The 15,638-nt window shown below is 46.7% G+C and overlaps 1 protein-coding gene across 1 annotated transcript in view; it reads right to left on the bottom strand.

Annotated features, from left to right (window-relative positions):
* LOC311242966 (uncharacterized protein) overlaps nt 1-15,638 on the bottom strand; it is a gene marked incomplete at its 3' end in the record, with an annotated part of 158,673 nt that overhangs the window by 120 nt on the left and 142,915 nt on the right. The window contains exons 23-25 of the mRNA XM_084332030.1: nt 8,803-8,898; nt 6,751-7,047; nt 11-2,867 (exon numbers count right to left, since the gene is read on the bottom strand). Of these exons, the coding sequence (XP_084188156.1) occupies nt 11-2,867; nt 6,751-7,047; nt 8,803-8,898 (3,250 nt within the window). The remainder of the gene's footprint in view (nt 1-10; nt 2,868-6,750; nt 7,048-8,802; nt 8,899-15,638) is intronic.

Below are 15,638 nucleotides of genomic sequence, written 5' to 3'. Positions count from 1 at the left end.
CTATGGCTACTGCTGTTGCTGCTATAGCTGCCACTCCTCTGCTCCCTCTCCTGCTCTTCTCTCTCCTTGATTATTTTCTTCCCCCTCTCCTTCTCTCGCTCCTTTGTCAGACATTTCTCTTTCACAGCAGCTCGTCTCTTTCTGAGCTCTTCCTCCTCCTCTGTGTCATCTGGGTAATCTTCCTCTTCCTCGCTCACCTCATTCATTGTTGTCTGGTTTTCCTCTCCTTTGGCTGTTTTATCCTCCTGCTTAGTCATATCATCTTTCTCCCAGTGTTTGGACTCTTCAACACAGGTATCGCTCTTCTCCATTGGCGTGTCTTCCTTTGTGGAAGGTTTGTCACCACTCTTGGCTGTTGGGTCTGTGTCTTCATCGTCGGAGGCTCCTGTAGTGATGTCAAAACGCTTGGCTGATTTCTCATGTTTTTTAAATGTTTTATCGTCTTTCTTAGCTGTTCTTTCTTTCTTTCCTCCATCAGACCCTTCTCTGGTCATCACATCATCTTCAACTTGTTCTTCCTCGAGAGACTCCACTATCTGATAGATAGCCTCCTCTTCCTCGGATTCATCAGTTCTACCTTCTTCACTAAGCACTCCATCCTTCTTTTGTTCATCAGATTCTTCTGCCATGGTTGGAGAATCAATTGGCTCATCCTCCACAGAATCTACAATCTGATATGAATCATCCACTTCTTCATATGCTTCTGTCTTGGTTCTGCTCTTTCTCGTTGGTTTGTCATCTATTTTAGTCGTTTTGTCTTCCTTTTGAGGAATTCTTTCTCTTTTTCCTGACTCAGAATCCCTGACAGGAGTGTCACTCTTCGTTGGTAGTTTGTCGTCTTTTTTAGAAGTCTTATCATCCTTCGCAAATGTTCCGTCTTTCTTTCCTCTCTCAGACCCTTCGTCAGTGGTCAGATAATCATCTATTGGATCATCCTCCAACGAATCTACAATCTGATATGTATCTGCCTCCTCCTCTTTTGTAGGTGCTTCGATAATGGTGCTGCTCCTTGTTGCAATTTTTGTACCTGTTCTCTCCACTTTCCTTGATGTACTTTCCCCTTTTCCAGTCTCAGAATCTTTAACAGGAGTGTCACTCTTCTTTGATGTTTTCTCATCTTTTTTAGCTGTACTATCTTCTTTTGTACTTGTGCTTTCCTTCGTTCCTCTATCAGACCCCTCTGTGGTGGTCAGATTGTCTTCTACTGGTTCATCCACAGAATCCACTATCTCATACATAGCTTTCTCTTCTTCCTCCGTTTTGGATGCTTCCTTAGTTTCCTTGCTCTTACTTGTTGGTTTCTCCTCTTTTCCAGCCATTCTATCATATGTCTTTGTGGTGGTGTTCTTCTTTCCCCTCTCAGGGTGTTCCGTGGTTGGCTGGTCATCACCACAACATACAACCTGAGAAGAAGCTTCTTCTTCCTGTTTTTTGGACGCTCTCGTCGTCCTTACTGGTCTAGTCATTATCTCTTTCCTCAGTGTCCTTTCCCGACTTCCTCCTTCAGAGTCTTTGATAGGCTTGTTGCCTTTCCTTGTCGTATTCTCTCTTTTCGCCGCTCTATCATGTTTCTTGGGTGTTCTTTCCTTATTTTGTGCCTCTTCTGCAGTGGTGAGATTGTCGTTATTTGGCTCATCCTCCACCGAATCTACAATCTCAAATGCATCTTCATCTACCTCTTTTTCAGACGTTTTTGTCATGGTGTCACTATTTGCTTTCAGGTTGTTCTCTTCTTTAGATGTTTTATCGTCTCTCTCAGGTGTTGCTTTCTTTTGGTTCTTGGATGTCCTGGTAGTGATGTCACTCTTCTTTATTACTTTGTAGTCTTTCTTCACAGTTTTTTCCTTCTTTCTTTCCTCACATTCCTCTGTAGCCGTCTGGTCTTCAACAGAGTCACCTATACCACCTATACCACCCATTGGAGTTTGTTCGCCTGAATCCAAGAAATTATCTTCCTTAGGAATCTCCTCATCTTTGCCCCCCATGTCTTTATCAAATGTGTCTATCATTTGATAAGCTTCTTCAGGTAGTTGTTTTTCCATATCTTTGTCATCGTTGACCGGTTGATTGTCTTCTGCATCCATTTCCGTTAGGTCTTTAATACTGTCCAAGACTTGGAAAGAATCCAACATATCCATCGGATGGTCACTCTTGCTTTCTTCATCATCGGCACTGTCCAATATCTTATACGTTTCCTTGTGTGAAGTCTGGCCTTCCTGGGATTCAGCAAGTTGTTTTTCAGAGCCATCATCTTGGTCCAGCTGATCATCAGGTTTTTCATCACAGTCTTCTGTAGTTTTCTTGATGTCTGTCTTGAGGTCTTCTGTAGCACCAGGATCAAGTGAGGGAGAGGCACCACTCTGGGCGTCCTTTCCTTGAGGAGGTGAGTCTCTCTGGGCTTGATTTGTTCCCTCTACCCCCTCCTTCTCTGGCACCTGTGTGACTGATGTTTCCATTTCTGCTTCTGACTCTGCAGTGTTCACTGCAGCAGCTTCTGCTGACACCTTGTGGCCAGACTCTGGCAGTGTTTTACTGACAGCTGTGGTGCTCTTCTTTTGTTGTGTTTTCTGAGCAGTGGAGGACGGCTTTTCAGTGGGGGGAGCAGAAAAAGAGGAGGAGGAAGACCTAGTGACAGTAGAGGAGGATGAGGAGGAGGTGGTTGTAGATGGGATGATTTTAGATGAGTGCTTGGAGACTGAAGGAGAGTCTTTACTTGATTCAACTTTTTTGGAGGATGAGGACAATGACGATGCGTTTTTTTTGGTGCTGACTTCATCCACAGTGACAAACTCTTCCAAGTTGAAATCATCCTGGTCGAATGGGTAGGCTTCAGGAGGGAGATCGTCCCTCACAAAGAAACTCACGTCCTGGGTGGAGAGAAGATATTTTAATTGATTATAACCTGTTGAACAATTACATTTACATTTACATTTAGTCATTTAGCTGACGCTTTTATCCAAAGCGACTTACAAGTTCTGTACGACAAGCCATCAGGAAGGGCACAACTCTATCAGCTGAGCAACAATGTTCATCAAAGTGTTGAGTGCTACAATGTAGGTTAGTTTATTAGTGCATGACAGTACGGTTAGTTAGGGTTAGATTTTTTATTTTTTTTTATTGTTTTCTTTTTTTTTTATTCAGATAATGGTTGAAGAAGTGCGTCTTTAGTCGACGGCGAAAGATTGGACGTGATTCGGCTGTCCTAACTGGGGTGGGTAGTTCATTCCACCATTGTGGGGCAAGGACTGAGAATAGGCGACTTCTCTTTGATGACCCTCCCGGAGCTTGGATAGGAGTAGGTCTGAGGCGGCCAGAAGATGCAGAGCGTAGGGGTCTTGAGGGTGTGTAGTTAGAGACCATTGACCGGAGGTAGGCGGGAGCGGTTCCCTTTGCCGCACGGTATGCTAGGTCGAGGGCCTTGAAGCGGATTCGTGCAGCAATGGGGAGCCAGTGCAGGTCCCTAAGAAGTGGAGTGACATGGGCCGACTTCGGTAGGTTTGAGATCAGGCGGGCCGCTGCGTTCTGAATGAGTTGAAGAGGCTTAGTGGCAGTGGCCGGGAGGCCAGCGAGCAGTGCATTGCAGTAGTCGAGGCGGGAGATGACTGTTGATTGGACGAGGAGTTGGGTGGCTTCTTTTGTCAGGAAGGGGCGGATCCTTCTGACGTTGCTCAGGAGGAATCGGCAGGTTCTGGTCGTCGCTGCGATGTGAGCAGAGAAGTTCAACTGGTCGTCGAGGACAACACCAAGGTTCTTGGCGGTCGGGGACGCAGTCACAGCTGCATTCTCGACTGTGATTGAAAGGTCGGTTAGGGGGGAGGATTTGGCCGGCAGGTGGAGCAATTCTGTTTTGCTTAGGTTCAGTTTGAGGTGGTTGGACGTCATCCAGGCTGAGATGTCGGACAGACAGGCCGAGATCCGCTCAGAGACGTGGATATCTGAGGGAGGGAAGGAGAGGAAGAGTTGAGTATCGTCGGCATAACAATGGTAGGAGAAGCCATGAGACGTGATAATGTTACCCAGTGATTTAACATCAACAACAGTGTTGTAAGAGGTAAGAACAGGGAAGAGAACATTTCTGTTTTGTGCAGGTAACATGAAAATGATTTGATTCTTCATCATGAGGTTTTAATGAGGTACGAAGTAAATATATATATAAAAGAAAAAAATCTAACCCTAACTAACCGTACTTGTCCTAATAAACTAACCTACACTGTAGCACTTTGATGAACATTGTTGCTCAGCTGATAGAATTGTGCCCTTCCTGATGGCTTGTCATACAGAACATGTAAGTCGCTTTGGATAAAAGCGTCAGCTAAATGACTAAATGTAAAAATGTAAATGTAAATATAAAGGGAGTTAGGTCATGTGGCTGAGATGGTGCTCTTGTATCCTTAACTCTCTGTAAAGCAATGCAATGTAAAGCAAAAACTCTGAAATATATTAATCTTATGTATGTATACCTTAACTGGTTAAACTGTTCTTCAGATCACCCCTCTTGCTATATTAAAGCACTCCAAGTAGGAATGTATTTCTTCACATCCCTCTGAGAAACACATACATGTAGGCTCCATTAGGAGGTGTCGGCTCACAGTCAGCTGATTCTAGCGCCACCTGGAATATATTGGAGGCTAAGTGTCCAGTATGTCACCCAATAATAATAATAATAATAATAATAATAATAATAATAATAATAATAATAATAATAATAATAATAATAATAATAATAAACTGTATTTGTAGCACCTTTCATACAAGAATTGCAGCCCAAAGTCCTTCACAACAGTGATGTAGACACAAAATAGACAGGCATAAAATTAGCAGAGAATTAGTATCTTGACCTGGGGTGGTTGTTTGTTTCCCGTACCCCATTTACCTCCCCACACCGGTTTTATACACCCGTTTTATTTATCAAGTATTTTTTATTTTATTTTACATTTTATCATGTGCTTACTTTTAATTCATGATGCGGACATAGTTGGTTGAACGACTGTGAGAAACTGTCAATGTCTGTGTCATTTCTATTGTGTGTACTTGTCTATTTACCTGCGTGAGCTATGAGATACCCTGAATTTCCCCTAGAGGAGGAGTAGATGATCATAATGTTGATCAAAAGAATTGGCAATGTAGCTTGGTCCTGTTGTCCATTTAGTGATAATATATAAGGAGGAGGACCTTAAAATGTATTCTAAATGTTACCTGGAAGCCAGTGCAAAGTAGCTAACACTGGACTGATGTGGTCTCTCCTCTTGGTTCTAGTACACATGCTCAGATTGCACTAGTGCAGTGTTGGGGGACCAAAAAATGTATGGAAACGATCATAATTTGTGAAATAGCTTTTGCACAATAATGCTTTGGAATGGGAGATATTTTAGTTAAATACTGTAAATATTTAAAATGATGATCGTCCATACACAGGCGGAGGAGGTATTTTCCCTTTCTGCATCCTGCCCTGCTCTACCTAGGTGCCACCCCTCACCTAAAACACTTGCAGGGGAGAATTCCCAATTTACTCCGTCTTTGCGAGCTATTCACTAAAGATATTGCGTGGATGATATTCAAGCGCAAACATGCCCATAGGTGTGCAATTTGCTCCTGATCGCAGGGTGCAATTTGCACCCGATATATGGCAGCGCTGTTGGCTCACAGGGCAGCTGACTGCAATTGTCCCTGATATGGTAAAATAGTATAAATACTGCCCATGCAACAGTATGCATGTCCTCTTAGGACAAGTGCAGACAGAAAAATAAAGCTATGATTCTCTGATCGCGAATTGAAAGTCCTGACGGACGAGGTCCAAAAATATCTATCACAAATGAATGCCAAAAACATAACACCTAGAGCTAAAAACCACAGTTGGAATTTAATATCCCAGTCTGTTAGTGCAGTTCGTATTTCCAAGTTTGGATTGTAAACGGAGGTGGAATGATGTGAAAAGGAGAACCAAGGTGAAAATTGCATTCAATGTCTCCCAGGCAAGAAGAACAGCTGGAGGTCCTTCCCAAGAGCAGCCGCTAAACTGCTACGAGCAAACTGGAGCAAACGCTATTGAGCGAACAGGTCACTGGGCTGGAGGAGGGAATTGACTGGACTGTGAAGGCATGTTTCTTATTAGAATTGTCATTATGTTGGGGGCGGTCAGGTGGCGTAACGGAGATTGCGTTCGTCACCAAACCCCGGAGCGGCTAGATTCGCCTGTTCGAATCCAGCTCACAGCTCCGGGGTTGTCACCAGCTTGGCTGGCCGTTCACACTAATACAATTGGCAGTATTAGAGGGTGGGAGAAGCTGGCGGGGTGGGTCCGGGTCATTGTAAACAGCGACTCCTACAGTTCGGTCGGGGCGCCTGCTAAGCGCGGATAGGACTTGAGTGGGATAGTGTGATCCTTCCACACGCTACGCCCTCTCAATGAGAATCCGCGCTGCCAGGTGAAAAGAAGCGGTCGATTGGCTGGACGTGTGTCGGAGGAAGCACGTGATAGCCTCCACTCTCCCAGACCGACTGTGGGGGGTAAGTGCGCAGCGACCAGGAAGGGGATTGGGAATTGGCATAACGACTAACATTGGGATGGGAGAAAATCTGAGGAAAATGGAGGGGGAAAAATATCAATAAAAAAAATAAGAATTGTCATTATGTTATTATTATCATTATTTATTATCATTATTAGCCTACCATTTCCCCAACAACATGTCTTGTCTGAGCAACACGTTTAATTTTAATTTTTCAAAGGTTTAAGAATGGAATTACCATTACCTGTGGTTGTTTGACTGATGTTTCCATTTCTGCTTCTGACTCTGCAGTGTTCACTGCAGCAGTTTCTGCTGACACCTTGTGGTCAGGCTTTGCTACTACACCCTCCGAGGTTGGTACTACTACATGCATCAGGTCCTTAACGACTTCTTCCATTGGTTGAGAGGGGGCAGTGTCGTCTGTTACTTTCTTAATGGCTGTTGCTTTGGATGTAACAGTAGCAGAAGAGCGGATTGTACGTCTCGTAGATGGTACCGGCTGTGACTCTGGCAGTGTTTTATCTGTTGCAAAACACTTGTCCTGGGTGGAGAGAAGATATTATAATTGATTATAGTTATAATATGTTTCAAGATCAACCTATTAACATCAACAACAGTGTTGTAAGAGGGAAGAACAGGGAAGAGAAAATGTCTTTGTTTTGTGCAGGTAACATGAAAAGAGTAGTAGAGGAGAGTAAAACTCAGGTCTCGGAGAGACATTACCTTCTGAGAGAGTGAGAATGAGAAAGAGACATTACCCTCGGAGAGAGTGAGAGAGACCGAGAGACATTACCCTCAGAGAGAGAGAGTGAGACAGAGAGAGGCATTACCCTCAGAGAGTGAGAATGAGAGAGAAAGAGACATCACCATCTGAGAAAGAGTGAGATAGAGAGAGACAGAGATATTACCCTCTGATAGTGAGAGTAGAGCTGCCGCGGTATCGCTGTTACATCACGGCCACCGCAGAGTAGGCTGAATACCGCGTCACCGCTGTTTTTTATAATAATAATAATAATTTACCCTCCTCTCGTTGGGCTTGCGGCTCTGCAGATATACCCTACTCGTCTATCGAGGTTCCAAGCGACCCTATTGGGTACCAGAAAAGTCACGTGAAACATTGCAGACCACTGATTGGTCAGAAGAGAGACGCGTCACACGTTTTTACTTCCTGAATGTCAGCACATCACAACACGGCTAATAACGTTAGCTTTAACTCTCCGCCGGAGTGGACTATCATCGCTCTTCAGGAGTACTAAACGAGACATAATGATTTTACTGTCTGCAACGAATGTTATAATAAAAGCCCTTCGTTCTATACACTTGTCTGATTGAAAACTTTATTAACAGACCGCAGAATGGGACAACTCAGCACGCTCTGAGCAAAGAAAGGAACTGAGATATGAATAGAGTATTGCTTGCTATGGTCCGGTAAATACGCTGATGTTATTGAACGCATAACTATATAATGTCAATGCCACAAAACGAATGCCTTTATTATAAAGTAGTAACTTTATAGTAATAATAATAAGAAAGGGTCGGGGGGTGCCCGCGACACCGAGTGAACTGCGCATCCGTGTTTCACTTTCAATAACTAATGCGTGCTTGCCGAATCCCAAACAATATTCATGCTGCAAAGTCATCCTCTAAAGATAGACATTTAGACTAGAGGCAGGCTATATGCTATAAAGAGTAGACTACTACTACTAAAAAAAAAAATGCATTCAAACTTTTTTTAAAAATTTTTGTGTGCGTGCGGTAAAAACCGCGGCGGTAGGAAATATTTTGCAAATTTGTGCGATAAGGAAATAATCAATACCGCGGCAGCTCTAAGTGAGAGAGAAAGAGACATTACCCTCAGAGTGAGAGAGAAAGAGAGAGACAGAGTCAGAGACATTACCCTCTGAGAGACAGAGAGATAAAGACTCAAAGAGAGACATTACCCTCCGAGAGAGAAAGAGAGACATTACCCTCTGAGTGAGAGTGAGAAAGAGAGAGACAGATACATTACCCTCTGCGAGAGAGTGAGAAAGGAGACAGAGAGACATCGCCCTCAGAGAGTGAGAGAGACAGAGACATTACCCTCAGAGAGTGAGAAAGAGAGAGACAGAGACATTACCCTCTGAGATAATGTGAGAAAGAGAGACAGAGAGACATCACCCTCTGAGAGTGAGAGTGAGAGAGACAGAGACATTACCCTCTGAGAGAGTGAGAAAGGGAGACAGAGAGACAATACCCTCTGAGTGAGAGTGAGAAAGAGAGACATTACCCTCTGAGAGAGTGAGAAAGAGAGAGATACCTGATACGTGATGACAATATGGTTTCCTCTCATGGTAAAGTTCTCACAGTTGACCAAAGCCTCTGCTTCTTGCCACCTCTCAAACCCAACCGTCGCCTTCAAAGAGGGAGAGAAGAATGGACATTGTCACCCCAGGGCCGGACGATATATGGGGGGGGTCATGAAACAGATATTCATCATATTGGACTGCAGAGTAATTGACACAGCGACCATACTGGTTTATGGGGTGGGAAGATGCGGAAGTGTCCCATTCACTTCAATGTTAAAACTTTGATATAAAAATACCACTTCAAGAAGCAAAATTGTGGAAACAACAGGCAGAAGACACTGCTGTAATTACAGACTTGTTTTAACCGCTGTAGCTTTGAAAGTTTACTAGTCATCTGCTTGTTGAAATGGATTCATAACGTTTTGTAAATAAAGCTGCCTAAAGAAACGTGGCCTGTCATGTATGAACAATTATGAAAATAATTTTTTTTATAATTGGGATGCTAGAATACCCATTCATTAATGACATTTGTAGCCGTATTAATATGGGAGTCAATGTGGTTCCTTTGGTCTTCCCACCCAGAGCCAAGTCTCCATTAAAGATGGCAGACACAAGAATAAGGAGATACAAGATACAAGAGTTTTATTTGTCACGGCATACAGGTATACAGTGAAATGCGGGGGGTCTCGCCCACAACGATGTGCATAATACAATAGTAATAATAATAAGAGTCCAACCAATAGAGCGACATAGTGCAATAAACAAGTAAACAAAGTAGGGCATATCGGTATCTGTACATGAGTTATTTACAGAGCATGGTAGGACATGCTAGGTCCTGTGGTAGTGCAGTACACTGTTAGTTACGGATGAGGCACTGGGTCTTTATGTACACTGCTATACAATGCTATATTATACAATCTCAAGCTATACTATTCTTAAAGTGACCTTTCCTTCTGTAAAGTGTCCATAAGTGTGAGCGTGTGCAGCATGAGTGTGTGTGTGCTCATGTTAAAGTGGCTGCTAGTGTGTGAGCGTGTACAGTGTGTGTGTTGTGTGTGTGCTCATGTGTGCTTGTGCGTGGAGAGTTCAGTGTTCAAGGCTCTGATGGCCTGGGGGAAGAAGCTGAGTCGAAGTCTCTCTGTCCTCGTTACTGGTGTTCGCAGGCGTTTGCCTGACCGCAGCAGCATGAACAGGCTGTTGTTGGGGTGGTGAGGGTCTTTCATTATCCTGCAGGCTCTGGATTTGCACCTCTTGTTGTATAGGACCTGCAGGGTTGGTAGTGCAATACCCGTGGTACGCTCGGCTGAGCGCACCACTCTCTGTAGGGCCTTCTTGTCCTGTGCCGTGCTGTTACCATACCAGGCAGTGATGTTTCCAGTCAAGATGCTCTCTACAGCTCCGGAGTAGAAGGACTGGAGTATCTTCCCAGATACTCTGAACTTCCTTAACTGTCTCAGGTGATAGAGGCGCTGCTTCGCCTTTTTTACGACTGAGTCTATGTGTGTTGTCCATGTCAGGTCCTCTGAGATGTGGACCCCCAGGTACTTGAAGCTGCTCACCCTGTCCACGGTAGCCCCGTTTATCCTCAGTGGTGTGTCTGTCTCCTGCTGTCTCCTCCTAAAATCCACGATCAGCTCCTTGGTTTTACCAATGTTCAGGAGCAGGCTGTTGTCCTGGCACCAGCGTTCCAGTACCTCAACCTCCTCCCGGTAGGCCTTCTCGTCGTTGTCCGAGATCAGCCCCACCACCACTGTGTCATCCGCAAACTTCACTATAGAGTTGGAGCTGAACTTGGCCACACAGTCGTGTGTGTATATTGAGTACAGCAGGGGGCTCAGAACACAGCCCTGGGGGGACCCGATGCTCAGGGTGATGGTGTTGGAGGTCTGACCCCCCACCCTGACCTCCTGGGGTTTTTCGCTCATAAAGTCCAGTATCCAGGCGCTCAGAGCGGAGCTCAGACCCAGCTCGATCAGCTTGTCCACCAGTCTGGTGGGGACTATGGTGTTGAACGCTGAGCTGTAGTCAATGAACAACAGTCTCACATAGCCCCCCTTCTGGTGGTCCAGGTGAGAGAGGGTGCTGTGCAGTACTTGGGAGACCGCATCATCAGTGGACCTGTTTGGCCTGTATGCAAATTGCATAGGGTCCATATCACTGGGGAGGGAGGCACAAATGTGATCCTTGACCAGCCTCTCGAAACATTTCATGGCCACAGAGGTGAGTGTCACCGGTCTGTAGTCATTGAGACCTGTTGGGGAGGGTTTCTTTGGTACAGGGATGATGGTAGACATCTTGAAGCAGGCAGGGACCACTGACTCCGCCAGGGATCGATTAAATATGGCGGTGAACACAGGGGCTAGCTGGTTAGCACAGGACTTAAGTATGCGTCCTGTTATTCCATCTGGGCCAGCAGCTTTTCTGGTGTTCACCTGCATAAATGCTCTTCTCACACTGTGTATCGACAATGAGAGCCCCCCCGCGGTTGCCCCCCCCCCTCCACAACAGCCAGCGCGCCAGTGACGCCACTAGCCGTTGAGCTAGCGGCGCCACTGTCTGCACCAAACCGAGCGTAGAAAAGGTTGAGTTTGTCCGCGAGAGAGGCGTCGTCGCTCCCCATTGAGGGGGCGCTGACTTTGTAGTCAGTTATCGTCCTCAGTCCCCGCCATAAGCCTCTTGTGTCGTTTTGTGCCATTTGTGTCTCCAATTTGTCAGCATACGTCCGTTTTGCAAGTTTTACAGCCTTGCGCAGAGTATAGACTGTAGCCTTATACTCCTCCATGTTTCCTGACTCTCTGCCCAGGTTGTGGTGCAGGATTTCAGAGCTGCTCTGATAGTACTGTCCACCCACGGTTTCTGGTTTGGGAAGACCCGCACCTTTTTAGTGGGGACAATACTATCAGCGAGTGTTGTTATGAAGCTTACAACGGTGTCCGCAAACTCGCTGACGTCACTGGCGCTTCCTTGAAACATCCCCCAGTCTACGTCCTCGAGAGCGTCCTGAAGCGTGGCCTCTGATTGGTCGGTCCAATTTTTTGTCTCACATGACACAACGGCGTCACGTGATCTTTGATTGTAAACGGGGTAGAGGAAAATGCCGTCATGATCGGACGTGCTAGTAGCTCCCGCTAGTGGCGGAGCCGGTACAGCCTTGTAGCCGGCTCTGAACGGGGTGTAGCAGTGGTCGAGCGTGTTTCCCCCTCTGGTGGAGCAGGCGAAGTGCTGAAAGAAGGATGGCATCACTTTTTTCAGATTAGCCTGGTTGAAATCGCCGGCTACGATCATGGCTGCGTCTGGATGTTTTATCTGGTGGATGTTGAGATGCTCCGCCAGCTGCGCCAGCTCCGCCAGAGCCCTGACGGTGTTTGCTTGGGGAGGGATGTATACTGCGGTCATGATGACCGCGGTAAACTCTCGGGGTAGGTGGAAAGGGCGACATTGAATGGAGAGATGTTCCATGTCCGGGGAGCATGAACGGGAGAGTACCTTTATCTCCTTGGGGTTAACCCAACCGTTGTTGGTAATGAGGCAGACACCTCTGCCTACTCTCTTACCGGATGCTTCCGTGCGATCCGCTCGGAAGACGGTGAAGGAGTTCGAGGGAGAGACGCTGTGGTCCGGAGTCGCTGGCTTCAGCCATGTCTCCGTAAAGCACAAGATGTTGCAGTCTCTTACTTCTCGTTGGAATCGGACCCTCGCTCTCAAATCGTCCATCCTCCCCTCTAGCGAACGTGCATTCGCCAGAAAGATTGATGGGATTGCCGGGCGGTAAGCAGATCTTTTTAACCTCAATCTGATTCCTCCTCTCTTTCCTCTGTGCTTCTTCTTGCCGACTCCTTTGTCCTTGTCCCGCCTGATCTCCGATGGCCAAACTTGGCATAAAGTGTCTCTAAACTCCTCTTTAAGTCCGGAGTTTAGGTCAATAAGTGACTGGCGGTCGTATGACGTCCCCGCCAGTGATGTTTTCATGAAAAAAGTAGTAAAAATAAACATAATGACTAAAAGTGTGCACAACTCAGTTACGTCTAATCTGCATCGAACATTGTACATATGTCTATACTAAACACTGGGACCTCATTTTCTACTTCTAATTTACATGCTATACTATTGTTGTGAAGGATCAGATTAAACCGAATATATATATTTATTTATGGATATATATTTAAATAGTATTTGTATATCGTTTGATATCCCCTGTATATTCCTTGTACAATATGCACTGAATATCCCTTTAGTCTACTAAACAGCCCATAATAGTTTCATTCTACCATTGGACGAGAACCTGGCGCCAGCAGCCATACCCCTAGGTTCAAGTTCAATCGTGCCGCCCAACATGTCGTGGCAAGCCCGGTTCCGCGTAGGAATACGTCTGGCGAAATACGAATGGTACTATTTGTTCACAGCGCATATATATATGGCGCAAGTAAAGTAGAACTTTCTTTTAGTCCATTAGTTCTTTACCCTCCAACCGAGTAACAGACGCGAAGCCTCACCCACGACGCACGTGTGGTGCAGTAAGGCCTACTTGGCCTCAGAATAGGCATTGAGATATCGTGTGGATTAATAGTTGAATTGTCATAGTTTGGCACTATACCGTCGAGTTGGACGTATTCTATTAAGCTAATAATAGTCTATTTATGTATGGTGCATCGTTCGGTTAGAGTTATAAAGTTATCAGTACCCCCATCGTTCCTGACGTTATCTGGAGTCTTAACCAGGCTGGGCAGACCACTAGTGGTGCTTGCATCCGAGGAGCTCCGGGCCAGGGCGACTGGACCTGTATATTGGATTACTCTACCCGGACGACGGCGAGCCTTCCACGGCTTGGATTATGCTTTGGGTGCTTTGATTATTCCATGGATAACGGCCAACACTGCGGAGTGTTGGAACTACCCCCCGGAGAGGACTCCAGGTGAGACGGCGCTCTACCCCAGTGAGGTCGCCTCACGTCTCTCCGTTGTGGACCGGCAGCTACCGTCCACCAGAGGGTCCAGCTGTATTCGTCTGCGGACCGAGGTTCTGTGGGCACCGTGTTCAAGACTTTGAATTCTCCCAAGAAATCGTCGGCCAGATGGGATACCGCCAGCGGCTTCTCTAACCCCCCCCCTCCTACTGTCTTACAACCAGCGGGACCCCCCCCCCCCTTAGTGTATCCAGCTATAATCATTTAAGTACCATTGCTATAGTTTCCTAAAGAACCGGGTTGTATACTTACTCCCTGCGTAACCAGAGATTGGACATTCAATGTTGATTTACCTACGAATACTCATTTGCCATACAAGTGCATTTCAAATCATAAGTGTAAACAAGTGAACGTTGTATATACCTTTTGCTATATTAAATATTCGATTTGTACATTTGTGTGGACTTCGTTTCATCAGGTGGGAAAGTGTTCATCATATTTCTATCATGTACTGGATGGCCAGAAGTTAAAGTACAAGAGGTAGTGGTTTAATAATACCATACTTAACAATACAGTCAGGGAATTGTACCCCTCAGTTACAATTGGTCCTTCGAGCCGGAGGGTAACTAGTGTAATATTAATAGTGTTATTAATATTAAATGGCCTATGATGAACACTCCACGAAACGGTCCTCCTAACCTAGAACGCCCGCGGCGCAGACGACAGCCACCTCAGTACTTAGAGGATTACACTGTCAGTCAACTACCTAGCCTTCGACAAACGGTAAACGCGGTAAAAGTAGAAAGTAAAATTATGTCTGACCTTAACGACCAGGTTTCCCCGACCACAGAGGCCCTAGTAGGTCCTAATGTAACTGACCAAGCTCACGGTGGGGACCAGGAGGGAGCTGACATGCCTTTACCCCCCGCCAATACCGAAGAAGTAGTCCCCGACCAGCCCCGGGAGGAAGACAACCCTACAGAGAGAGAACTCTGCACGGAAGAAGAGGAGGAGAGCGCCGAGGAAATAGAGCTCCAGGACTCCCCAACGAGTACACCCAGGAGCGGCTCACCCAGGAGCGGCTCACCTCCACAACCGCCTTCCCCCAGCGAAGCGGAGAGGATGCTACAACAGGCGTTCCTCGTCAGCCTGACAGCCTCTACCGAACGCGATCGACTTCAGGGTGAACGCGATCGTCTCCAAGCACAGGCGCTTAGCGAGCGCGAACAACTCCAAGCACAGGCGCTTAGCGAGCGCGAACGCCTCCAAGCGCAGCAACGGAGCGAAGAAGAGCGCACACGCCTGGAGATGAGACGCCTTCAGACGGAAGAGAATATGGCAAGAGACCGGGCCGACGCCCAGCGCGCCGCTGCCGGTGCCCAAAGAGAAGCAGATCTCACCAAGCGCGAAGTCGAGCGCGACAAGTTACAAGCGCAGCTAATGGAGCAGCTGATCCGCAAGGCAACACCCTCTCCCTCCGCCAGGGGTTCAAGGAACTCGTCGAGACAACAGTCAAGGGCAGCGTCTCCTCACCGAGCAAGCGACCCTGAACTTGACCAACAGACCGAGCCTATACCCCCCGCAGACCCCCTTCCCAGACCGGTCCAAGCGAGACCCAGCTACAAGGAAGGAGCGGCATACACTGCGGAGAAGCTAAATAAACGATTACAGGATCTGGAAGACCTGATAAGAGGAAGAAGAGGGAGAGGAGGAGAACCAAGCCCGACGACAGCACAGTACTCCACCGGACCAGGAGGTCCAGTACAGCCCAGGCTATACCCCCGCGGCGCTGCGCTACAGACCCCCGACTCTATTCACGGGTGAGCACGACGCACGACGAGCCCCGAGGAATAGCACCTGGACCAGCGGTCCATGGTACCCTGTCGGTACCAGCCCACAGAGAGGCGCAAGAGGGGACTCGCCTAGGAGGTCTCTCCCCCAACG

The sequence above is a fragment of the Notolepis coatsorum genome (assembly GCF_963971535.1).
Source record: "Notolepis coatsorum genome assembly, chromosome: 1".
Taxonomy (NCBI): domain Eukaryota; kingdom Metazoa; phylum Chordata; class Actinopteri; order Aulopiformes; family Paralepididae; genus Notolepis; species Notolepis coatsorum.
Note: the sequence above shows the minus strand (reverse complement) of the source record. Positions and strands in the feature narration are given on the sequence as shown.